At 41.9% G+C, this 27,869-nt stretch overlaps 1 protein-coding gene across 1 annotated transcript; it reads left to right on the forward strand.

Moving 5' to 3' along the window:
- On the forward strand, positions 1 to 27,697 carry LOC123989382 (volume-regulated anion channel subunit LRRC8A-like). The gene is made up of 3 exons (XM_046290343.1): positions 1 to 167; positions 14,567 to 16,688; positions 22,025 to 27,697. Exons 2-3 carry the CDS (start codon positions 14,577 to 14,579, stop codon positions 22,298 to 22,300), a joined length of 2,388 nt encoding a protein of 795 aa, XP_046146299.1. The 5' UTR covers positions 1 to 167; positions 14,567 to 14,576; the 3' UTR covers positions 22,301 to 27,697.
- Positions 27,698 to 27,869: the final 172 nt, after the last annotated feature.

Raw genomic sequence — 27,869 nt, forward strand, 5'->3', positions numbered from 1 at the left:
CCCGCTGGTACCATGTTATTATGATCCAACTTCCTGGGTGGAGACAGCTGCCTCTCCCGAGTATTTTCTGTTGCTGCGAATGGTGTGTGAACGTAAATATGTCCATTCTGTGAAACATTAAGAAATGTATCACTTATGTGCGGAAGACCGTTATTGTAACAAATTAGGTGAGTACAAACTTTAAAATGCTACATTACGACAGTCCATATATGCATGTTCATAGCGAAATATCGACTCTTGTGTATATACATCGTTTCTGCCGCCCTAGGAGAGACAAAAAATGTGCCACCCTCCCCCGCAAAACTAGAATAGTGTAGCCTACGGTGTGGCCCGCAATGGAATTTTATGAATACACATCAATGTAGTAGGCCTATCATTTAAGTCGGCAGCTCCATTGGCTTTATTAGTCCTGATTTCCGTGACTAATAATTTTGGATTTGAATATCAACTACCCAATTTATCAGGATTTATCCTGAGAAACCATGAAATCAATGTACACATCAATTTACACAGCGAGACATGCATAAGTATTTTTTTCTCTCGCTATGATGCAGTTCCTCAAGAATTGATAAATAGGTCTACAAACCTGAAATCACTGATTAACATGACAATTTAGCACACGGGGCGAATTTCCTGGACAGTTTAGCCGTTGTGAGTCCTGATTTATCTATTTTTAATTCCAGATATTGTCAATTTTACTTTGATTTGTCCTGTTTTTTTTAGGATAGGCCAATGTTGTTTGGTAACATGTCATATTCACAACTAAGCGCATTTGTATTGATTGGGCGCCGTTTAGGTTAGGCTATTTGATCGGATTAAGGTGCATGATGTAAAACGTTTATCTCATGATATTGTGATTTAAATGTAATTCTCCAGCCAGTAGGCTACAGAAAACGATACTCTTCTACCGTAGGCTAGTAGGGGTTTTCAAACTTTTTGGGTCCGGGGACCCCTTTTGTGTTGGCGAATTCATAAACCTCATAATCAGCACAACTCGAGTGAGAAAGAAATAGCATACAGGGAAGGGAGTGCATCGCCGGAAGAACCAAGTATATCGGGCCCTGGGAAAAACATTTTTTAAAGGCCAGCTTCGAGGCATTAGAGAAAATGTTGGTTTTCAAGCAAATGTCCTGCAATTCTACACATTTTGCCACGAAGCAGAGAGCATTTTGCCGTTTCAAAGCTTAAAGTAACTGTCCAGTGTTCCATGAAATATGACCTATAATTAGTTATAATATGATTGAAATAGTATTCCGCACAAAAAAATGCAAATAAGTATGATACAAAAATGATATTTTCTGTTTTGGAATGGTGTGGGTGTACCCCATCAACATAATTTGTAAGTCGCCCTGGATAAGAGCGTCTGCTAAATGACTTAAATGTAAATGTAATAATGGTGTGAGCATATATCAGTCATTCAAAATATTCATGCAGGTAGACTGCTGATTGGCCAGCATCCTCCTCAATTAGGAAATGGAAAGCATTTTTGAAAAAGTATGTTTGAGATAAGTTAGAGATGTAAAAATAATAATTCTCCAATTTATGATTTGACCACTAAGTATAGGATGAGTCAACAACATTGTTTGAGTTAATAGAACATTAACTTAAGTGAGATTGTCACTGGACAGTTACCTTAAATTACAGTGCATTATGTATATATATAAAATAAATACTTTTGGGAATACAGAAAGTATTGTGTTAAAATGTATAACTGGGGAGTACTGTGGATTCCAATATCCCTGTGAGCCTCACAGGCCCATGTTTCCCATGGTTAAGAACATAAATTGTAGATGAATAATATTGTATTATTCCATGGATCCCTTGGCCTGAATCTGTTAGTAACCATCATTTGCAATTTATTTTTTATTTTGAGATATATTTTGAAATCTGTCCGCAGACCCCCTGCAGTACCTTGTCCTCGGACCCCACTTTGAGAACCCCTGGGCTATTGGCTACATGATTTATGTTTGATTTTTTTTTAAACATTGGTGGAGCACAGCACAGTGGTGCTTCTCTCCAACAGCATCCTGGAGAGGCATGCAGGAATGGACAATATTTGACAAAGTTGGTACTGCTTATCATGGGGTGGAATCAGCGTTCACCTAAATAGCCTATATGCCACTGGGTGAGAAACTTGCTAGTATTCATGTGAATATTCTAAAATCTGCATTAAACAAATGAGCATTTTCCTACCAGAGTTTAGCCCTGCTGCTGTTATTCCTTACTTCGTTTGTCATTTGCTGCACAGCCTTTAATACACTCGTGTACCCTGGTGACTGGTTCATACATAAAAGATCCTCCATTCAGGCTGCAAAGGCGTCGGTTTCTTTCTTTACCTCGATTTAATGGCCATTCGGTTGGAAAAGAAAATCTGAAAAATATGTGTACTGTCTTTATTAAAACAAAATGTTCCACCACCATGCTAGGGTGGCTAATGGTACTTCCTGATGTTGCCCTAGGTTGAAGATAACAAAATAATTAGTGTTCAAAAATAAACAATTAATTGGACCAGTGCCGGACTTAAAAACGAAGTAAATGTTAGCAGTACAGAAAGTTCACCATCAAAGTGGAAAATAAACAAAATCATAGTGAATTTCAGCGAACTACTCAACAAACTCGTACCATACCTGTTTTATTCATTTAACACTTTTTCAAAATCATCTACAGCCACTTTATTACTTGCTTTTCCGACCACAAGTCACTTTTTAAATGCTAATCCTGTAGAATTTTATTTTACCTTTATTTAACAAGGCAAGTCAGTTAAGAACAAACTCTTATTTTCAATGACGGTCTAGGAACAGTGGGTTAACTGCCTTGTTCAGGGGCAGAACGATAGATGTGTACCTTGTCAGCGCAGGGATTTGAACTTGCAACCTTTCATCTGCTAGTCCAACACTGTAACCACTAGGCTATCCTAGTGCCAGCAGCTGTTTATGACTTCAAGCCTATCAACTCCCGAGATTAGGCTGGTGTAACCGAGGTGAAATGGCAAGCTAGTTAGCGGGGTGCGCACTAATAGCGTTTCAAACGTCACTCGCTCTGAGCCTTCTAGTAGTTGTTCCCCTTGCTCTGCATGGGTAATGTTGCTTCGAGGGTGGCTGTTGTCGTTGTGTTCCTGGTTCGAGCCCAGGTAGGAGCGAGGAGAGGGACGGAAGCTATACTGTTACACTGGCAATACTAAAGTGCCTATAAGAACATCCAATAGTCAAAGGTATATGAAATACAAGTGGTATAGAGAGAAATAGTCCTATAATTCCTATAATAACTACAACCTAAAACTTCTTACCTGGGAATATTGAAGACTCATGTTAAAAGGAACCACCAGCTTTCATATGTTCTAATGTTCTGAGCAAGGAACTGAAACGTTAGCTTTCTTACATAGCACATATTGCACTTTTACTTTTTACATGTTTCATTACCCATTTGAGGTTAAATTGATTTTATTGATATATTAAGTTAAAATAAGTGTTAAATCAGTATTGTTGTACTTGTCATTATTACAAATACAAATGTTAAAAATTGGCAGATTAATTGGTATCAGCTTTTTTTGGTCCTCCAATTATCGGTATCGGTGTTGAAAACTAGAAGTCGACCGATTTTAAGATTCTACAGTACCTTCCTAAACTTGAATACTAACCCAATTCCATGTCAGGCAACTGTCAGGGAAACTTAGAACTGCAACTGCAGTTCTATCAGACATTCTTGGAGTTTAATTAAGTAGGTGTGCCAGGGGACCAGACAGATGGACAGAGAGGAGGGATATTGGGTGTACTGTTGTTGGGCAGATTTCCATATCTTTTATACTGTCTGAACCTGGACAGACAGGACACATCTAGTTTACTCTGACCCACACGGGCAAACAGAAATTATTTATCAAGCTGCTATATAATGATCTGAGTGACGTACCTTTAAAGTGTCTGATCTGTCTGATCTGTCTGATAGTGCTCACTGTGAAGCTACTGTACGTGAACTGAAAGGCTGTGTGACGGGGTGTTTGAGTCACCCGGGCTCGCACACAGTATCAGTAATTTATGCGTTCTGACGCAAACAGACTTCTATGACTGGAAATATGAGAACTAAAACATCACTTTCTAGGCAACTTGATTCTGAGATTAAAAAAATAAGAATAGAGTGAAACAGACTAGTTTTTGTTCGGTCTCAGTGTTTTAACTAGATTTGCTTCTGACAAACTGGCAGTTGCTGCATGAGCGGGCAGTGATCCAAAGAGAGAGAGAGGCAGACTTAAGATGGCTACATGGCTCAGGCTCCTGCCTGGCATACTGATTTGGACTGGATGAGCCTCTGTTAGCGTCCATCAACCACATTGCATGGGGAGGGGCAGATGAAGAGTGGGAGAGACAGAACTGAAGAAGTTATAAACTAATATCTACACCACATCTGACCTCAAAGAGGAAACAGGAAATGTCTTATTGCGAGGGTTATCTAATCAGCAGTATCACGGGATCTGCTGAGGGTGGGCACTCTAAGCTTCAGTATATTCCGTTTTGGGATATTTTCATGAAGTAGCGTGTCTGGTTTAAACAGCAGTGTTTCCCCTATATGCATTTATTTAACTAGGCAAGTCAGTTAAGAACAAATTCTTATTTTCAATGATGGCCTAGGAACAGTGGGTTAACTGCCTGTTCAGGGGCAGAACGACAGTTTTGTATCTTGTCAGCTCGGGGGTTTGAACTTTCAACCTTCCGGTTACTAGTCCAACGCTCTAACCACTAGGCTACCCTGCCGCCGCTGCTAAATCGTGGCAGCCACAGATTTTGCTGTGTATGCAGTTTTTATACAGTACCAGTCAAAAGTTTGGACACCTACTCTGTCACGTAGAGTAGGCCAGAAGGCTAAACTGGATAACCTAACCTCTATCAAAATAAAAAGATGGCGGAGCCGCAAAAGTTTTCTGTGCAAAGGTGTTTATTTACAAGTGATTCCGGAAAAAAAACAACAACAGTACTGCCATCAACGTCTACCTTATGGGACAGCTTAAAAACAATGCTGCCCCATCCACAGCTCAATCCAAAAATGCCTCCCCATGACTGAAAGAGAGGCTCCTTTTGTAGGGCTAGCCCCTCCCCTGAGAACAATTAACCCTAATTAATTAATCAATTAACAATACAAACCTACATTTTCCATGAACTAAACATACTAAAGGATATACATTGCAACACGGTTTTAAACAATATCACAACATAACATTTACAACATTACATCACTACTGACAATATCTTCCAATATGCCCATATGCATTAATGAGCCATTTGAGACAGGCACTATAAAGCCAACCCAATTCCCTTTGCTCGGGTCCTTTTCCAGCATACCCGGAAGCTACAGAGATGGAGAGAGAGGAACAGAACAAACAAACAATGCGCTCATTCACAACATTGATAAGTATAATAATTATTGTATCTCTCAAATATGAACATTGACAAGTGTGAAATGCATGCACCAAGACAGTTAATTTGTGTGTCGACCCACATTGTTAACTTATCTTATAATGGCGCAGGGAGGAGTGATGAATATGTGTGTGCATTAAAGAACCAAATGCAGCCCGCGGCCAGTGACTGACTTCTACGTCACATACTCATTCAAGGGTTTTTATTTTATTTTTACTATTTTCTAAAATGTAGAATAATAGTGAAGACATCAAAACTATGAAATAACACATGGAATCACATAGTAACCAAAAAAGTGTTAAACAATGTCTAATATAAAATATATTTTGAATTCTTCAAAGTAGCCACCCTTTGCCTTGATGACAGCTTTGCACACTCTTTGCATTCTCTCAGCCAGCTTCATGAGGTATTCACCTGGAATGCATTTCAATTAACAGGTGTGCCTTGTTCAAAGTTAATTTGTAGAATTTCTTTCCTTAATGTATTTGAGCCAATCAGTTGTGTTGTGACAAGGTAGGGGGGTATACAGAAGATAGCCTTATTTGGTAAAAGACCAAGTCCATATTATGGCAAGAACAGCTCAAATAAACAGAGAAGCAACAGTCCATCATTACTTTAATACATGAAGGTCAGTCAATCCGGAAAATTAAGAACTTTCGAAAGCTTCTTTAAGTGTAGTTGCAAAAACCTTCAATCGCTATGATGAAACTGGCTCTCATGAGAACTGCCACAGGAAAGGAAGACCCAGAGTTACCTCTGCTGCAGAGGATAAGTTCATTAGAGATACCAGCCTCAGAAGTTGCAGTCCAAATAAATGTTTCACAGAGTTCAAGTATCAGACACATCTCAACATCAACTGTTCAGAAGAGACTGCGTGAATCAGTCCTTCATGGTTGAATTGCTGCAAAGAAACCAGTACTAAAGGACACCAATAATAAGAAGACTTGCTTGGGCCAAGAAACATGAGCAACAGACATTAAACCGGTGGAAATGTATCCTTTGTTCTGAGTACAAATGTGAGATTTTGTGTCTTTGAGACGCAGAGTAGGCAAACTGATGATCTCCATGTGTGGTTCCCACCGTGAAGCATGGAGGAGGTGTGGGGTTGCTTTGCTGGTGACACTGTCTGATTATTATTTAGTGTTCAAGGCATGCTAAACCAGCGTGGCTACCACAGCATTCCAACAAGTACTCAACACTTGAGCATGAAGCTCATGAAGCTGGTTGAGAGAATGCCAAGTGTGCAAAGGGTGGCTACTGTGAAGAATTTCAAATATAAAATATACACTGCTCAAAAAAATTTAAGGGAACACTTAAACAACACAATGTAATTTCAAGTCAATCACACTTCTGTGAAATCAAACTCACCACTTAGGAAGCAACACTGATTGACAATACATTTCACATGCTGTTGTGCAAATGGAATAGACAACAGGTGGAAATTATAGGCAATTAGCAAGACACCCCCAATAAAGGAGTGGTTCTGCAGGTGGGGACTACAGACCACTTCTCAGTTCCTATGCTTACTGGCTGATGTTTTAGTCACTTTTGAATACTGGCGGTGCTTTCACTCTAGCGGTAGCATGAGACGGAGTCTACAACCCACACAACTGGCTCAGGTAGTGCAGCTCATCCAGGATGGCACATCAATCCGAGCTGTGGCAAGAAGGTTTGCTGTGTCTGTCAGCGTAGTGTCCAGAGCATGGAGACGCTACCAGGAGACAGGCCAGTACATCAGGAGACGTGGAGGAGGCCGTAGGAGGGCAACAACCCAGCAACAGGACCGCTACCTCTGCCTTTGTGCAAGGAGGAGCAGGAGGAGCACTGCCAGTGCCCTGCAAAATTACCTCCAGCAGGCCACAAATGTGCATGTGTCTGCTCAAATGGTCAGAAACAGTCTCCATGAGGGTGGTATGAGGGCCCGACGTCCACAGGTGGGGGTTGTGCTTACAGCCCAACACCGTGCAGGACGTTTGGTATTTGCCAGAGAACACCAAGATTGGCAAATTCGCCACTGGCGCCCTGTGCTCTTCACAGATGAAAGCAGGTTCACACTGAGCACATGTGACAAACGTGACAGAGTCTGGAGACGCCGTGGAGAACTTTCTGCTGCCTGCAACATCCTCCAGCATGACTGGTTTGGCGGTGGGTCAGTCATGGTGTGTGGTGGCATTTCTTTCGGGGGCCGCACAGCCCTCCATGTGCTCGCCAGAGGTAGCCTGACTGCCATTAGGTACCGAGATGAGATCCTCAGACCCCTTGTGAGACCATATACTGGTGCGGTTAGCCCTGGATTCCTCCTAATGCAAGACAATGCTTGACCTCATGTGGCTGGAGTGTGTCAGCAGTTACTGCAAGATGAAGGTATTGATGCTAGGACTGGTCCTTCTGTAGCTCAGTTGGTAGAGCATGGCGCTTGTAACGCCAGGGTTCGATCCCCGGGACCACCCATACGTAGAATGTATGCACACATGACTGTAAGTCGCTTTGGATAAAAGCGTCTGCTAAATGGCATATATATATATATATATATATATATATATATATATATATATATATATATATATATATATATATATATATAGGACTGGCCCGTCCGTTCCCCAGACCTGAATCCAATTGAGCACATCTGGGACATCATGTCTCGCTCCATCCACCAACACCACGTTGCACCACAGACTGTCCAGGAGTTGGCGGATACTTTAGTCCAGGTCTGAGAGGAGATCCCTCAGGAGACCATCCACCACCTCATCAGGAGCATGCCCAGTGGTTGTAGGGAGGTCATACAGGCACGTGGAGGCCACACACACTACTGAGCCTCATTTTGACTTGTTTTAAGGACATTACATCAAAGTTGGATCAGCCTGTAGTGTGGTTTTCCACTTTAATTTTGAGTGTGACTCCAAATCCAGACCTCCATGGATTGATAAATTTGATTTCCATTGATAATTTTTGTGTGATTTGTCAGCACATTCAACTATATAAAGAAAAAAGTATTTTATTCATTCAGATCTAGGATGTGTTATTTTAGTGTTCCCATTATTTTTTTTGAGCAGTGTATTTTGGTATAACACTTAAATATATATATAAATGTATATATATATATTTTTTTAATGAGTTGGTGTGTCAACTTTTGACTGGTACTGTACATCTTGTTGAGTGCAGTCTTAGTGCTAGCATCGGGTTGTGGTGGTAAATACTAGAGGTTGACTGATTTTTATTTATTTATTATTATTTATTTTTAAATTGGGGCCGAATTCAAGGTTTCATAAGTCGGTAATCTGCATTTTTGGACACCAATTATGGCTGATTACATTGCATTCCACAAGAACTGCGTGGCAGGCTGACCACCTGTTACGCGAGTGCAGCAAGGAGTCAAGGTAAGTTGCTAGCTAGCTAGCTAAATTTTTCATTCAGTATTTTTGTAATTGTCATTATTACAAATATATATTTGTAATAATCAAATATGATTTTTCAACGCCGTTACCGATTTTTATTGGAGGACCCAAAAAAAACAATACCGATTTTTAATCGGCCGATCGATTAATCAGTATCGGTTTTTTTTTTGGCCCTTCAGTAATCGGTATCGGTGTTGAAAAATCATAATCGGTCGACCTCCTAGACAGCTTATAAAAATATAGATAAACTCTCTTGGTGAATAGTGTGGTCTACAGCTTATTATGAGAAACTCTACCTCAGGCGTGCAAAACCTTGAGACTTCCTTAATATTAGATTTCGTGCACCAGCTGTTATTAACGAAGACACAGACCGCTGCCACTTGTCTTATCGGAAGCCGCTGTTTTATCTTGCCGATGCACAGAACCTAGCCAGCTGTATGTTATCCATGTCGTCGTTCAGCAACGATTCTGTGAAACAGAAGATATTACCGTTTTTATGTCCCTTTGGTAGGATAGTCTTGATCGGCGCTCATCTAGTTTATTAGCCAATGATTGCACGTTGGCTAATAGTACGGAAGGTAGAGACGGGTTACCCACTCGCAGTCGGATTCTTACAAGGCATCCTGACTTAGGTCCCCTATATATCCTTCTCTTCGCTTGACCTTGTCAAGTGTGTAAATACTTCATGTCCGACTCGTTAAAGGAAAAAATCTTTGTCCAGTATGAAGAGACTAGTCGTTGTTCTGATATCCAGAAACATGTACAAAACAAGTTACAAATAACGTGAAAAAACACAATAGGTTATTTGTTATGAGCTCGTAAAACAACATCCATCTCCTCCGGTGCCATTAGATGGCATAAGAACAAGGCTTAACAAGATTTATTCCCTCCATTTTTTTTCAGTCACTGAGCAAATTTCAGGTCTGCTGAGTGCAAACTTGAACTTTGAAATTTCTGTGCAACTTCCGGCGCATGTTTACTGTGAACACTGAGGCTGTATCCGCTTTAAGTTAGTTTTAAGTGGTCAAGTAAGCTACCGTGGTTATTTGATCATAATGTAGGCCTGCCAGCGTGGCCTACCATCAAAAACGATGGAGAACTGGCGCAGTGGTCTAAGGCACTGCAGCGCCTCTAGAGATCCTGGTTCGAGTTCAGGCTCTGTTGCAGCTGGCCGTGACTGGGAGATTGGCCCAGTGTCGTTCGGGGAGGGTTTGGTCGGCAGGGATGTTCTTGTCCCATCACACACTAGCGACTCCGACTCCTGTGGTGGGCAGGTGCACAGTGTTTCCTCCGACACATTGGTGCGGCTGGCTTCCGGGTTAAGCGGGCATTGTATCAAGAAGCAGTGCGGCTTGTTTGGGTTGTGTTTTGGAGGACGCACAGCTCTCGATCTTTGCCTCTCCTGAGTCCTTACGGGAGTTGTAGCGACAGGACAAGACTGTGACTACCAATTGGATACCACGAAATTGAGGAGAAAAATACATTTAAAAACTATGGAGAAAATGCATCCCATTTTAACATTGAAATAGGTGTTGTATGGGTCAGCCTACAGTCGCGGCCAATGTGTGGTGTTCAATGTAGGCCTACACTCTCATGAGTCTTAACTAAAAAAACATGCAGGGCTTGACATTAACCTGTTTATCCACTTGCCCTTCAGACAAGGAAGTGACTGAAATAGTTGTTTGACGCAAGAAACCACTTTACAAAATAAAATGCGTCATTATTACCATACCCTTGTTCCAGAGAATCAAACCAATTATTCTACCTCTGCCAACTGATTACTTGGCTTATTTATTTTATTTTACCTTTATTTAACCAGGCAAGTCAGTTAAGAACAAATTCTTATTTTCAATGACTGCCTAGGAACAGTGGGTTAACTGCCTGTTCAGGGGCAGAACAACAGATTTGTACCTTGTCAGCTCGGGGGTTTGAACTCGCAACCTTCAGGTTACTAGTCCAACACTCTAACCACTAGGCTACCCTGCCGCCCCGAGGCTTATTCAAGCCTGGCTCAAAATACTGCCCCTTTAAGACATAAAAAAGCTATTTAATAATAATATATGCCATTTAGCAGACGCTTTTATCCAAAGCGACTTACAGTCATGTGTGCATACATTCTACGTTACCTGACTTGCTTTTTAAAGATGTCTAGAAATATACATGTTTTGTGCTCTTGTAGGAAGCAATTACTCCCCCGTTGCTGACTACAAATAATCTAAAGTTGGGCTAATAACTCACTAACTTGCAAAGGATATGAACAGAATTACACATGTGCACACGTCGCTACATGTAGTTCCCAGTTTGATCTCAAAACAAGCACATTGACTCACGACCAGTCATGCTGTAAAAGCAGTCTAGTTCAAAGTGAATGGCACATCCATATGGCAGTGGTCAATTTGCATATACAGTGCATTCAGAAAGTATTCAGACCCCTAGACTTTTTCCACATTTTTTTTAACATTACAACCTTATTCTAAAATTGATTCAATTGTTTTATTTTTTCTCAATCTACACACAATACCCCATAATGACAAAGTGAAAACAGTATTTTTAGATTTTTTTTGCAAATATAATAAAAAATAAGACCTTTTCATAAGTATTCAGACCCTTTGCTATGAGACTTGAAATTGAGCTCAGGTTCATCCTGTTTCCATTGATCATCCTTGATGATTCTACAACTTGTTTGGAGTCCACCTGTGGTAAATTCAATTGCTTGGACATGATTTGGAAAGGCACACACCTGTCTATATAAGGTCCCACAGTTGACAGCGCATGTCAGAGCAAAAACCAACCTATGAGGATGAAGGAATTATCTGTAGAGCTCCAAGACAGGATTGTGTCGAGGCACAGATCTGGGGAAGGGTACCAAAACATTTCTGCAGCATTGAAGGTCCCCAAGAACACAGTGGCCTCCATTATTCTTCAATTGAAGAAGTTTGGAACCACCAAGACTCTTCCTAGAGCTGGCCGCCCGGCCAAACTGAGCAATCGGGGGAGAAGGGCCTTGTTCAGGGAGGTGACCAAGAAACTGATGGTCACTCTGACAGAGCTCCAGACTTCCTTTGTGGAGATGGTTGTCCTTCTGGTTCTCCAATCTCTGCAGCACACCACCAATCAGGCCGTTTTATGGCAGAGTGGCCAGACGTAAGCCACTTCTCAGTAAAAGGCACATGACAACCCGCATGGAGTTGACCAAAAAGCACCTAAAGCGCACTCCGACCATGAGAAACAACCTGACACAATCCTTACAGTGAAGCATAGTGTTGACAGCATCATGCTGTGGGGATGGTTTTCAGTGATAGGGACTGGGAGACTCAGGATCGAGGGAAAGATGAATGAAACAAAGTACAGAGATCCTTGAAAACCTACCTCAGACTAGGGAACACCTTCCAACAGGACAATGACCCTAAGCACACAGCCAAGACAATGCAGGAGTGGCTTTGGGAGACGTCTCAATGTCCTTGAGTAACCCAGCCAGAGCCTGGACTAGGACCCGTTCGAACATCTCCGGAGAGACCTGAAAATTGTGCCAAGCTTGTAGCGTCATACCCTAGAAAACTTGAAGCTGTAATCGCTGCCAAAGGTTCTTCAACAATGTACCGAGTAAAGGGTCTGAATACTTACGTGAATGTAATATTTCCATTTTTTTTACATTTTTGACATTAATCAACTTGTTTTTCCTTTGTCATTATTGGGTATTGTGTATAGATTTTTTTAAATATTTATTTTGGGGGGGACTATTTGATACGGTACAGCCTTATTCTAAAATGTATCAAAATATGGAAAAAGTCAAGGGGTCTGAACACTTTCCGAATGCACTGTAGGCCTAATGCAGCTCTGATTTGGTTATGGTGCACCGGTCTGTGTAGAGTACAGGCCTGAGTCGTGCCTGTCAATGAAATAGAATCCTACCCCGATGTGTTCTGCCTACCACAAAATCTCTTGCATAGTTATTTTTTGTTTTGGTATGTTGCCTTGGAAGGGGTTAAATATTGCATTGATTCTATCACAATTCCCTCAGTAAAGAAACGTTGATAGTTAAAACTAACGGGGAAAACTCTAAAGTTGAGTGAAGTTCAATCTTGTGCTTTTCTGCACGGGCTGATATTTCTTCTGTGCGGCAGTCCCAGGGGAGATGCACGCCCACGCACAGCTTAGAGGGAGCATTGAACACTGGACATAAGCCTTGGCAAATTGTGTGTAATTGCAGGATATTTGCTTTAAAACACCAAAATGTCATCTCTGCGGCCGAGAGGCGGGCCCCTAAAACTGTGCCATTGGCCACGCCCCTAATGCTGCTTAAAAAAATACTAGGGGAAACACTGAAACGGTACAAATGCAGAGGACTTTGTGTACTTGACTGGTTCATCTCCCAAGGAATGTCCTATTAAATGGGTGGTTTTCCCCATACACCGTAGTAGTAGGGCAATTCCACAGTCACAGAATTTGTTAAACTTTTTAAATCAATGGTCTCGACGTAAATCTGTTACCGTGGAATTGGCAAGTAATAGTAAATTCTCAGGCCTGAAAGTTTTTCTGACCAGAAAAAAATGCAAGTCCTTAGTAATAGGCTAACTACAGCCAAGAGTTTTTCCTGGTCAAATCACTTGATCAGAAAAAACTCCTGCCCCCAACAATGTCCTAATAAATGGGTTGTTTTCCTGTTTCTCAGATCACTGGTGGTGATAGACTAATGCTGAGCTAGACATAACAGGTTAAACACCATTCCTTTTCTGGCAAAACAACTTTGCAGCCATGATCATGGATTCCTCTTTGGTTTTATTATAATCTGTGACATTTTGCTGTTGCCCCATTGAATACCATAATTAAACCTCACACATTGAGTAATGTTTCTTCAGAATGTAAACAAGAAGAAACCTGTTCACTCTTGCAGCGAGTCACTGTTTTCATAATGGACTTTTAAATGTCAAGGTTCAAGAAAACTCTCCTTCCTTACAATGTCAAATCCTCCTACATGATGGGTTGTCATTTTTTATTACTTTGATTTCACATTGTTTTGAGGTGTCTTCACAGAACATTGATTCAGAGATGTTACTAACTTTAGTGTGTTAATGCATGCTGTGTCAGGTTCTGTGCCCCTCTGTATCCAGCTTGCTCTGCATTCTCTGAGCCACATGGTGTTCTGTCTGCTCACAGGATGTCTGGGTTGTCCCTGACGAGTACAGACTCTCCATAGCTGGGAAACATAATAACTGCTTTCCCTGCACCAACCTGGCAACCCACAGACATAATGCCCCTAGTCATCTGGGAATGGGTACAGTGTTCTGATCATATTTCCCATAATAAGCTTCCTAGGGTTTTGCATTCTGATATAAATAAGATGTTGGGTTACAGATGAGAATATACAATAATTGAAGCAATTGTGGAGTTGTTGTATTAGATATAGTTTAATGTAAAGAATGGTCTGTGTTTGAGGCACAGGTAACTGATTTGGTTCTGGGTGCTGACATTAGCTGACTCACAACATTGTAAAGGAAGTCACATTTAATATACATAGGTCTGTGGTTTAGTTCACTGGAACTGGAATAAAGTAACCACACACAGACAGTCGGATTTGTTTAGCTGTCTGCACTTGTGCTGAAAAATCAGTTGTTGAAGAAAGCTTATAAGTTCTTTGAACGCACGCTGACATGACGTGTCTCCCCACGAGTATCTGATGAGCAGTGTCTGTGGTTCGATGAGCTATGTTTGTAGTTAACCTGTAAATATTTTGCTCTATTGAACTTCTTTCCCTCTCCATAGGTAAACCATCATGATCCCCATCACAGAGCTCCGGTACTTTGTTGACACCCAGCCGGCGTACCGCATCCTGAAGCCATGGTGGGACGTCTTCACAGACTACATCTCCATCGTCATGCTCATGATCGCCGTGTTCGGGGGCACGCTGCAGGTCACCCAGGACAAGATGATTTGCCTGCCCTGCAAGTGGGTGGTCAACAAGTCCTGTGAGTACCTCAATGTGAGCTTCCCAGACCCATTTGCCTCTGAGCCCAAAGGCATCAAGTATGAACTGGATCGGCACCAGTACAACTACATTGACGCAGTCTGCTACGAGAACAAGCTGCACTGGTTTGCCAAGTACTTCCCCTACCTGGTGCTACTGCACACCCTCATCTTCCTGGCCTGCAGTAACTTCTGGTTCAAGTTCCCCCGGACTAGCTCCAAATTAGAGCACTTTGTGTCCATCCTGCTCAAGTGTTTTGACTCGCCCTGGACCACCAGGGCTCTGTCCGAGACGGTAGTGGAGGAAAGCGACCCCAAGCCCCTGGGGAAGATGAACGGTTTGGTGGACAAGAAGGCATCTTGTGTCAGCGAGGATGTGGAGGCCAGCATTCCTATGCTCCAAAGGACTAGGTCCCGCATCGAACAGGGCATAGTGGACCGCTCCGACACCGGTGTCCTGGACAAGAAGGAAGGCGAGCAGGCCAAAGCTCTGTTTGAGAAGGTGAAGAAGTTCCGGATGCACGTTGAAGAAGGGGACATCGTTTACCGGCTCTACATCCGCCAGACCATCATCAAAGTCGTCAAGTTCATCCTGATCATCTGCTACACGGCCTACTATGTGCACTACATCAAGTTCAGTGTGATCTGCAAGGTGGACATTGAGAAGCTGACAGGCTATAGGATGTACCACTGTGCTCACCCCCTGGCCACCCTCTTCAAGATCCTGGCCTGTTTCTATATCAGCCTGGTGGGGATTTACGGTCTCATCTGCATGTACACCCTCTGCTGGATGCTCAGCCGTTCCCTCAAGCGCTACTCTTTTGAGTCGATCCGTGAGGAGAGCCATTACAGCGACATACCCGATGTGAAGAATGACTTTGCCTTCATGCTGCACATGATTGACCAGTATGACCCGCTCTACTCCAAACGGTTTGCCGTTTTCCTATCGGAGGTGAGTGAGAACAAACTGCGTCAGCTGAACCTCAACAACGAGTGGACGCTGGACAAGCTGAGGCAACGCATCACCAAGAACTCCCAGGAGAAACTGGAGCTGCACCTGTTCATGCTTAGCGGAATCCCTGACACAGTGTTTGACCTCCTAGAACTAGAGGTGCTCAAGCTGGAGCTCATCCCTGATGTCACTATCCCCCCCATCATTGCCCAGCTGGTCAGCCTGAGAGAGATGTGGCTCTACCACACACCAGCCAAAATCGAGGCCCCAGCTTTGGCCTTCCTGAGGGAGAACCTGAAGTCCCTCCACATCAAGTTCACAGACATCAAGGAGATCCCTCTGTGGATCTACAGCCTGAAGAACCTGAGTGAGCTGCACCTCACAGGGAACCTGAGCGCAGAGAACAACCGCTTCATTGTAATCGACGGGCTACGGGAGCTCAAGAGGCTCAAAGTGCTCCGTCTGAAGAGCAACCTGACCAAGCTGCCTCAGGTGGTGACGGATGTCGGGGTCCACCTCCAAAAGCTGTCCATTAACAACGAGGGTACCAAGCTAATGGTGCTCAACAGCCTGAAGAAGATGATGAATCTTACAGAGCTGGAGCTGTTGCGCTGTGACCTGGAACGAATCCCGCACTCTATCTTCAGCCTGCACAACCTGCAGGAGATCGACCTGAAGGACAACAATCTCAAGACCATCGAGGAGATCATCAGCTTCCAGCACCTGCACCGACTAGTAAGCCTGAAGCTGTGGTACAACCAGATCGCCTACATACCCATCCAGATCGGCACTTTGACAAACATGGAGAGGCTCTACCTAAACCGCAACAAGATTGAGAAGATCCCGGGCCAGCTCTTCTACTGCCGCAAACTGCGCTTCCTGGACCTGAGTCACAACAACCTGACCAGTATACATGCCGATGTGGGCTTCCTCCAGAACCTGCAGTACTTTGCTGTGACGGCCAACAGGGTGAGTAGAGATCTAGTATTTGAGTGTCCCTGAGAAAATGTTAGCTAAACACCAGTGGCGGCTGCGGAGGAGAGAACGGCTCGTAATAATGGCTGAAATGGAGCGAATGGCATTAAACACATTGGAACCACGTTTGATGTAATTGATACCATTTCACGTATTCCGCTTCAGCCATTACCACGAGCACTTTCTCCCCAATTAAGGTGCCACCTGCCTCCTGTGCTATATACCTAGAACTTTCTTCTTTCCTCTATCTAGCTATTTCATGGTCAGGTCAAAGTGTCACCAAACACTTGTTAAGGCCTTTATCTGTGTGTCACAGGAACATTTTAGACATTTTTCTTAACACCCTTCTTTCTTCCTTCCTCTTTCACATGTGAATGGGGTCAAAGGACACACTGGGTAACAGGAAGGTAGGGGTTAGCATTATGAAGACAGTTATGTTGGGGTTAATGGCCCTAGGGTTGTTCCACCTCAAAGCACAAGAAAGAGGATTTTGAAACCCACCATCTGAGATTGAGCTGAAATTGTCTGTAGTTAAACAGATAAGATTAGGCATTCCTGAAACATTGTGTTGAAATATAATTTGATCTATGTGAAATTAAGCTAATTGATTGCATCCAAATTGTCTAATTTAACTTATTGTATTTATATAATCGTCAATAAATATAGTACCTAACATCCGATTTGGACCATAATTCTTTCTAACAATGAGTGAGACCAATAACAATAACATGGTGAAAAGCCACACATGGACCACAATAGCTTTTGCTTATGTGGTCACAATTCAAGCCAGTCAGTCATCCATGAAAGCAATTCAGTTTGTCCTTCTCTTATCCTTAATCTGTGTCTAGGAAACAGCTCCTCTGTGTGTGGTTTATCCCCTTCAAAAAAAGGTCTGTATTAGTTAGACCATTCCTGGTAAATCCAGCAGTTCTAATGACTTCAATGTTATGGTCTCTAATGGTCTTTAATGGTAAACGACCCAAACACACAGTGGCAGTGTCCAAATACCCATACTAGCCACTAAATATTATGCAATTTAAAAAAAATAGTATGTCCAATTTCTAAAATAGTACTCCGAATGTGTCATCTAATGCACTATTGCGTTGACTCCTGCCATTCGTTCATTTTGGTACAGTGCATCAATTTATCAGCTGTTGTAAAACGGAAAAGACGAGTGATTTCCACTAGATCAAACCCTGAAATTAGTATATGCAGTTTAAGTATGTAGTACGCTACTATGGGTGTTCATTCAATCCATCAAATGTATTTATAAATCCCTTTTTACATCAGCCGATGTCACAGTGCTATACAGAAACCCAGCCTAAAACCCCAAATAGGAAGCAATGCAAATCTACAAGCACGGTGGCTAAGAAAAACTCCCTAGAAAGGCTGGAACCTAGGAAGAATCCTAGAGAGGAACCAGGCTCTGAGGGGTGGCCAGTCCTCCTCTGGCTGTGCCGGGATGAGATTATGACAGTACATAGCCAAGATGTTCAAATGTTCATAATGACCAGCAGGGTCAAATGATTATTATTATTATCATCATCATCACAGTGGTTGTAGAGTGCAACAGGTCAGCACCTCAGGAGTAAATGTCAGTTGGCTTTTCATAGCCGAGCATTCAGAGGTCGAGGGGTTGAGTCAAAAATGGCATGTCCGGTGAACAGGTCAGGGCTCCATAGCCGCAGGCAGAACAGTTGAAACTGGAGCAACAGCACGACCAGCTGGACTGGGGACAGCAACGAGTCATCAGGTGGTGTCTGAGGCATGGTCCCAAGGTTCAGGACCTCTGGGGGAGAGAGGAAGAATTAGAGGGAGCATACTTAAATTCATACAGAACAAGACGGGAGAAATACTCCAGACATAAGACTGACCCCCCCCCCCCCCCCCACACACACACACACACACTTCTAGTTGCCTAGAAGTGACAAAAGCATGGATTAATTTTTCTGCATCATTTTTGGACAGAAAGTTTCTGATTTTTGCAATGTCACGTAGATGGAAAAAAAGCTGTCCTTGAAACAGTCTTGATATGTTCGTCAAAAGAGAGATCAGGGTCCAGAGTAACGCAGAGGTCCTTCAGTTTTATTTGAGACGACTGTACAACCATCAAGATTAATTGTCAGATCCAACAGAAGATCTCTTTGTTTCTTGGGACCTAGAACGAGCATCTCTGTTTTGTCTGAGTTTTTAAAAGTAAAACATTTCCCGCCATCAACCTTATGTCTGAAACACAGGCTTTCAGGGAGGGCCATTTTGGGGCTTCACCATGTTTCATTGAAATGTTCAGCTGTGTGTCATCCGCATAGCAGTGAAAGTTAACATTGTTTCGAATGACATCACCAAGAGGTAAAATGTATAGTGAAAACAATAGTGTTCCTAAAACGGAACCTTGAGGAAGACCGAAACTTAGTTGATTTGTCAGAGGATAAACCATCCACAGAGACAAACTGATTTCTTTCCGACAGATAAGATCTAAACCAGCCCAGAACTTGTCCTTGTAGACCAATTTGGGTTTCCAATCTCTCCAAAAGAATGTCATGGTCGATTGGTGTCAAAAGCAGCACTACGGTCTAGGAGCATGAGGACATGGCCACAGTTTTTTTGTAATGGTGTTGTATTTAATGGTAAATGTCACTAATCACTGCCTTGCAGACTGCCTTGCAGTGGTTCATAATTGTATTATTTTAATATGTTTGTCGCTACAGTTTTAGTCACTAGCCCATTCCTCCATCACAGTTTTGGGCTTGGAGGAAAAGTCAAAATAAGGAAATTGGGATAGCCATCTCATAAAGCTGCCATTTGTTAAACTGTTCAAGGAGAGTTGGCTTGAAGCATTAGGTTGCTAGAAGGACAAACTGAATTGCTTTCATGGAGTGATCACACAATGTATTTTCATCATGAGCAAAAGCTATTGGTTTTCTACCCAAGGTTGCACATTTTTTTTTTTGTAGTCTATGCATTTAAAAACTCAAGAGCCCATCAAAATTGATAAAATTGTGTAGCAGGAACAGCATTATCTATTGGGCAAAACATGGTACTTTCAGAGTAATATATGGTAAATATTGACTAAGTGACTTTTAATGGCAAATTTTCCATAAAGGCCGGAAAAACATCAGATTCACAGGGAATATATTACATAGGATCAAGAAACCATATTCCAAGCCGCAGCTCCATACTACTTGTCAGACATAGATGACCTTGTCTACCTAGTAGACTGGAATGTCTACATATTTTTTTATTTTTCCTTTATTTTACTAGGCAAGTCAGTTAAGAACAAATTCTTATTTCAGTTAATGAACTAGGAACAGTGAGTTAACTGCCTGTTCAGGGGCAGAACGACAGATTTTGTACCTTGTCAGCTCGGGGATTTGAACTTGCAACCTTTCGGTTACTAGTCCAATGCTCTAACCACTAGGCTACCCTGCCGCCCTATAGTCGGTGCCATTGAGATAAACTGGTCACTTGAATAGTTCAATATTCTGAAAAGTAACCGCCTATCCTGCTAATAATGTTTCAAATGAGTTAAAATAGGGGAAACTGTTGGACCTACTACACACTGTTGGCTAACTGAGACAATGTGCCAGAGTTCTAAAAGTACAGACAAGCAGTTATATTATGCTAATGAGTTTGTCACACTTCTGGCTGTAGTTCAAGCGGTCCTGTCCCTGGGGTGATTTTCATGGCAAACTGTTTTCATTCTGTATTTTTGGGGTTTTATATGTACTATTCCCCACCCTGTTAGATGCAATTCATCTTCGTTAAGCAGATGGCTGGAAAAGGTTTAGTGTGTCCTGTACAGAATACCTCCGGGAGATGCAATCTTACAAACAATTTACAAAACTCCCGACTGAGTCTGAGATCATTAACATGAACTTTGACTTATGTGAATTCTTGTCTGAGTGCTGACTTCTAGAGTTTGTGTAGGCTAACTCTTGTAAGTGTAAATGAAAGTGTAACACTTTAGTGGAATGTATCATGTAAAATATAGTTTGTATAATATCATATGTAAATGCATTATAGGATTTCATATATTTTAATCATGTACATGTGAAGTGACTCCGCTATAGCAATGGCCATTTTGTGATTTTGCATTGGCCGATTTGTGCATTTTGCATCAACGACACTCTGACCATTGTGACTTCCTGTACATTCCTGACAGAGGCTGACTTCAGTCTCCTTACAATGAATTTGCTTGATTTTGGTGGACATTGTCTAATGCTGAGAGAGTTCATTAACTGAACCCACCGTTCATCCAATACATTTAAGAATCAAGTTTAGTGTGAAAAATAAGGACTTACAAGGAATTCTGGGAGGTTATACAACATTTTCCCTATTGCGTACTGGTGGTCATCTGCTGTGTGAGGAATCCGATGGTTTGATAAACAATACTATTATGTTTTTTTTTGTTTTACTGCACTCACTCACCCATATTACGTAGTTCCATACTGAGAATAGGCCACAAACAGGGTGGTATGCTGCTCAAAATAGCCCCATTTACAAGGAACCCCTCTGGTGTGTTCTGTGTTTTTACGCCCTTCTCCAGAGTCTTCTCTTTGCCATTAGTACATTATCGACCCAAATGAGTTGTGAAATTTGTAAAACGTTATTCCCAGGTGGGCCCCTAACGAGGACCCGACGCTCACCAATGTTCTAAAGTGTTCTAGGTTTTTGTTTTTCTCTTGAAGAACAATGCCTGGATAGCTCCAGCTGCCTTCTTCACTGTTTTGAAGCTAAGAAAAGCATTTAATTTGAATGGCTATTTTAAGTTCGGTGAATCAGCTTACTCTGATCATATTTTGGCTTAAATGAACAGCATCTATGTAAAATGCACTCATTGTGCTGTTGCCTCAACAGATGACTGAACTATTAATAACAGGTGTTGGTGTGAGCATAAGTAATTATACAAATATGTATGGTACTCTAAAACTGACTGTATGTCTGTACCTCTATGGCTCGATTGGCTCCCTTCTTTAGGGCAGAGTGCCTAGGTTTGTTTCTGATTGGCTTAAAGTCCTATGGGCTGGTGTGACTGTTTCAATTGGGTAGCTACGGTCGGAACAGTATGTACTGAACTCTCCTTTCTTCTCTCTTTTGCCAAGTCTGTTCTTGAGAACATAGCTGTTCACTGGGGAGGAGTTCAACTTTAAGCACCTTTCACAGCCTAAAGAAAGAAACAGTATGCCTGTTTAAACCATACACTATAGTATGCATAACCTATGCATAAATACAATTAAATTATATTTTATGAAGTCAAAAACAGACAAAATAAACATATCTCCTATTTCACCATTCATCCTCACTCTGATCTCCCTCCTTGTCACTGTCAGATCGAGTCGCTCCCGCCAGAGCTGTTCCAGTGCAAGAAGCTGCGCACCCTGAACCTGGGCAACAACTGCCTGCATATTCTACCATCGCGCTTCGGCGAGCTGACGGGCCTGACCCAGCTGGAGCTGCGGGGTAACCGTCTGGAGTGCCTGCCCGTGGAGCTGGGGGAGTGCAGGCAGTTGAAGAGGAGCGGCCTGGTGGTGGAGGAGGACCTGTTCAAGACACTGCCCACAGAGGTCAAAGAACAGCTGTGGAGGGCCGACAAGGAGCTGGTATGAGGAGAGAGTCCAGAGAGAGGGAGCCTAGAGAGGAGGAAAGCGGGAGAGAGGATTGGGCAGTGGAGGCTGATGTCACTTTCAATTGGAGGCCATTCTCAAATTTCTCCCTCCTTCCAGCCTCCACTAGTATGGGGTAGGAGAAAGGGGGGAGATGTGTCTGTATTGCTGGACACGCATCCAGAGAAGGATGGTTGGTTGTTGTCTTGGCTCTCCTGGCTAAATTAGTATTTTTTTAGGGTACCTGGTAGGACTGCCACAATTACAGTATAACCGTGTAACCGATGAAGATAGTCATAACCATTTAAAAAAATTAAAATAAACATTTGGCTGAATAACCACAATGCAGCAGCATCAGCACACAGAAATAGAACAGTCTAGGAAAATCTAATCTTGGTAATTTGACTGGTAAATTTGTAGATACACTTGCAATGGCTGCCTGATATTGTGACGTAATAATTTCCATGGTAATGTAGAATGTTCACTCAAATTATGTTAACAAATGTAGCTCATGCAATGTATTTTTTTGTAATGTGAGTTGATTGAATCAAATCGCAGCACAAATTACTTCCTGCTTTTAAACTATGGGTACACTGTCAATAGCCACCACTCCACCCATTATGCCATAATTTACTTGAATTGGGATGCCTGTTCTATTCATTATATTTCTATGGCAGCACATGCAGTCTGGAGGAGAGGAGAAAATGTAAATCTACCAAAAAAATTATACATTTTTTACATTATATTCAAACATTTATTACGGTGACCGCGGTAATTTGGTTGGCCGATTACCATTATCCAAAATTCCATGACCATCACATCCCTAGTCACAAGGTCACAAGATGTTTATTAACAGACTAACCAGATGGAGACCTCTCCTCTCCAACTTTGTGGTTCTTTTCCCCCTATTTCTTCTATGAAATGATGTGCAAAGTCGATCGTTGTCGAATGCTGATTAGGAGAGGATGAGAGACAGAAATGAAATGCTTGTGAGATTGAGGATTTTGTTTGTTTGTACGGAGTCATGTCAGTATGGGTCAAGGTTGTCAAACTCATTTTGCTCTGGGGGCTGCATGAGGTCAATCCTCCCGGACTGTCTAGCTTCCATTATCATTTCTACACCGTTTCCATTTGGTTTTAGTCATTTTAAACTATATTGAGCATGTTTCCCCACCAAAAGGAAAACAATATTTATATATATATATATGTTTTTTTTTCTCAAACTGACAGGTATGTTTTGACATTTCTGGTATAGACAGTGGCCACAGAAGGACTACATAAGAGTTGGTGTGAAAGGTTCATGTAGCCTACAAAGCAATATATGTGTGTGCTCTGTTTTCCATCTTCACTTGGAAGTATACAGTCCACTAGTCTGTTTATCCAAACGCCAGTGAGAGGACGCAGGATCTGACTGGTTAATGAAACACTATGGCCGATGTAACCAAAGCAGGGCCCTGTTTTATTAGGCACCAAATAGTGGGAAATGGACTGAAACTACCTGGACTTGTCCAAAAATAACACACATTTTTGTTTTCTGCAACACATTTAAAAATGTTTGTTACCGTGTGACCTAATGAAAACAACCTAGATATTTGCACTCCAAAACAGTGACCGTGGATACATCATTGGCTTATACAGAACACATTTGTGGGGTATATTCTGCATGAATATCGAAGAGATACTTTTTTATTGAATGGACTTGGAGTAGATGAGATTAGAGGTCAATTGCCACCAAAGGTGATTCCTTTAAGACCAGCCAGGCAACTCTCGTTACTTATATGGCCTTCCCTTTCTGGTGCTGTAATGTCCCACGCTGTGTCATTACAACCATCATGTTCATGATTTTGCTAAATATGCAGACAAATGTATAGCTTATAATGTTGTACATTTATGTTTCAATAATTTACATGGTATTATTATTCTTACCAGCTGTTCAAAGTTATTTTCAAAGGAGAGGGAAGCCTCACTTTGGAGGAAAGTGAGCTGAATTCAAAATGTAATGACTACATACATAACTGCCCTTTTTGCAAGGTTACCAATGGGTGTTTTGAGTCCAGCTCTGTTCTGAAAAGGCCTCCGTCTTGGATTTGTTAGTAAAGGCTAGACCCCAGCTCTAAAAGGATGGAGCAACGCTCACAGAGTAAGAGTGCATCAGAGAAGAACAAGCAATCCCAGAGCAGAGGCTCGCTGGTCGAGACTTGGGTGGTTGAATGCAGATCTACTTTAATGTTGAAGTATTATTCTCTGACATGTTCCAAACTTTTTGAAACATTTGAAAACTGCAAACAGGTACACCCCAGGTCATTCCTTAAACGGGCTGTTATGATTGATGTGTTTGAGCTATCTTAACAAACTGTTTTGAGAGTACCATAGGACTATCTCAGGGCTTCACTGGAGAGCTCATTGATTCACAGCTTTAATGTGGCACAGATTTGAAGGGGTAAATATGGAAACAGCGCTGACTGAATCGGAGAAGAAAATTGAGATTCTGATAATAGAACAGGATAATATATTTCAGAATATATTGTTGTGTATATAATTGCTGTCACTCTTTAAAAGCCATATAGTGTCATATAGAATCATGTAAGCCTCTTTCAGTTCAGCTGAGGTAGTGGTTACATGCTATTGTTCTGTATCACGTCTAACTCTATAAATGTATTGTTTTTACACTGAACTATTTGTATCTAACCAGATCTAATGCTCCAGCTTTTTATCCTTTTCCATAGTCCTCCCCAACAAATTAAAAATCTGTTTTTATCCTGACCTGTACTTGTACTGACCTTCAACACAGTGGGAACACTGTCACTTCCCTTAATCACAAGATTAGGCATTCCCCCCTAAAAAGCACATAGATTTCAAACTTCTATTTCACAACACCCCCCCCCCCCCTCTCAGTATGTCGCCATGGAGGAAACAGGTGGAGGGTGAGGTCAGCAAAATGTTTACAGAGCAGTGGAACTAGGAAGTGTGGTAACATTTGATTTGGATAGTCAATCTGTATATGTTCTACAGACTAAGTTACATTTCAGATAACTATCTGCTAGCCCTAACCAACTACATTATATTTTAGTCATTTAGCAGAGGTTCTTATCCAGATCTACATACAGGAGCAAATGGGGTTAAGTGCCTTACTCAAGGGCACATCAACAGATTTTTCACCTAGTCTACTTGGGGATTCAAACCAGCGACTGGTCCAACGTTCTTAACTGCTAGGCTACCTGCCGCCCTAACCTTAACCCTTAACTTAGACCTAACCCTAACTGTAACCGTTGCAAGCAGTTGCTTATCAACAAAGTGTGACCGAAGTGTGTTTGACCCACAGAAAAGGCTTCCCCCGATTAAGTCACTGTATCAACGGTTTCTGTTCGGCTCAAGGTACATGTTGCATGGTCTAGGGTCAGATTGCAGTACCCTCATTATGAGCTTAGTCATTAGGAAATTAAATAATATCTGATCCTGTGGTTGGAGACAACTTCTACTGTACACACCCCCCCATCTGTATAGGACTCTGACAGTGTTCGGTACTGTAGGTAGTCATGCCATGGTCACAACAGTTGACCGCAAGGGTAGCAGGTAGCCAAGCGGTTAGATCTGGAGGCGAAAGAAACACACACCTTTTTAGGCAAGGTGCTGGCCAGCGGAGTGGAACACTTAAAGGCGAGGAGCTCAGATGCAAAAATATTTGTCCAGCGTTTTGACAGACAAGCTGTCTTCATCAGGGGATAATGTAACATCTGTATAGGACTGTGCCAGTATGTTATGGTACTGTAGGTAGTCATGTCATGGTCACAACAGTTGACTGCAAGGGTAGCAGGTAGCCAAGCGGTTGAGCATTGGGCCAGTAACTGGAAGGTCACTGGTTTGAAGACCTGAGCCGACAAGGTGAAAAATCTGTCTGTGCCCTTGAACAAGGCACTTAACCCTAGAGTGCTCCAGAGGCACCATATTACTATGGCTGACCCTGTAAAACAACACCTTTCACTGCACACATCCTACCTTTATTTTATCATCCCATCAGCAATGTGACTGTTGTGAATTATTTTACATGTATGCATCCCAACATTCCTTTTATTTAATGTGTTTTCTCAGACTGGTCAGAAATGGTGTTCAGTGCTCGAGCTATGCAACGCTTGCCTTATTTCAACAGTCCTCCTGTGTATCCAGTGTGGGTGGAGCGCCCTCCTGCGGGAGGTCTGAGTAACAGAGGAAAGTGTTCACTGTCATTTTCTCCATTTGTTTTGTAATGTAAAATAAAAAATGCTGTAAGGTTATGTGAATTACCATCAAAATATTCAAATTTTCTGACTCTTAATGGCCAGTAATTTAACCACATTGTGTATCATTTGGGTAGCATACCAAAACTGTCAAAGCAGCATTGATGCTTCTCATGATTATGTATTTTACCTGTTTTGGGGAATCGTTTCTAGGTTAACTCTTATTGTATATGCATAAATAGGCAAACTACCTACTTTTTAATAGGGGGTTCATGATACTACACTATATTGTTTATGATAGAGTTAAAAAGTTGGTCTAAAAAAAAACACCGTTCAGGGAGTCCGAGAAAGGCTTCTTATTACTATTGCACTTGGCTTAGTTGATAACATAGCCAAGTTATCACCTAACTAATGCCATCTTTATTCATTGTGTATTCATTCATCGTGTTATTTTTCCCTCTGCGATGTTATGAAGGGTAGTAAGTTAAGCATTTCACTGTTAGTCTACACCTGTTTTACGAAGCATGTGACAAATACAATTTTGTTTTGTGATATCTCCGTAGCATTAACAATTGGCATGCTCTCTCAATATTGGGTAGGGCTATGGAAATGCACATTGTCTGTCAAACAATGCTTTTTATTTCTTATAAGCCATGCTTTGGGTGGTCAACAGGACAATGATACATATTTCTGTCAGCCAACTGAATGAGATCAGTTGGTACAAGCCTGTATCTATCTTTCTTTGATGTGTGCTGGCTGGCATTGTAAGGGCCCTGATGTGTGCTGGCTTTTGTTCCTGTCAGGTTTTGTTTCCTTTCCATCTGCTTGGACAGTCTGGTCAACATCTCAACCCACACATTTCATGCCAGGTTCACATACTGTACGCCACCCACATTGGGCGGCACTATAATGTTGGTCTTGTTTCATTTAAGTGTAAAAACCTGGACCTGTCAAGTTACTGGGCAAATGACAATCTGTATCTCTTCTACATCAGTGTTGCCCATGTAATGATAGGTTTTCACTTTGTTGCCAAAATGAGTGAACACTGGCTTTCTTAGTGGAGAAATGATGAATGCCCCAGACTATTGTAACAATGGAATAATTGAGCCTTGACAACACCACAACAGTTGCTTTACTGTGCCTTTTTTTTTACCATTCTGATATAAATGATCAAGTAAGACCCTTATCACTGCCTCCATGTATTTATTTCCATTAATGACTTGCCTGCTGATATCAACCCCAATTCAAAACTATTGTCAATGGAGAATCTCCATTCAAAGTACCTTTCTAGTCCAGAACTATAAGCCTAATCTAGGAAACCAGCCTTTAAAATCTCAGCAACAGCCGATGTACAACAA

Source organism: Oncorhynchus gorbuscha, linkage group LG11 (assembly GCF_021184085.1).
Source record: "Oncorhynchus gorbuscha isolate QuinsamMale2020 ecotype Even-year linkage group LG11, OgorEven_v1.0, whole genome shotgun sequence".
NCBI lineage: Eukaryota > Metazoa > Chordata > Actinopteri > Salmoniformes > Salmonidae > Oncorhynchus > Oncorhynchus gorbuscha.

Coding starts and splice junctions, on each gene's coding strand:
- LOC123989382 (XM_046290343.1), top strand. CDS start 14,577: ATGATCCCCATCACAGAGCTCCGGTACTTTGTTGACACCCAGCCGGCG. Junction 16,689..22,024: donor TTGCTGTGACGGCCAACAGG/GTGAGTAGAGAT, acceptor TGTCACTGTCAG/ATCGAGTCGCTCCCGCCAGA.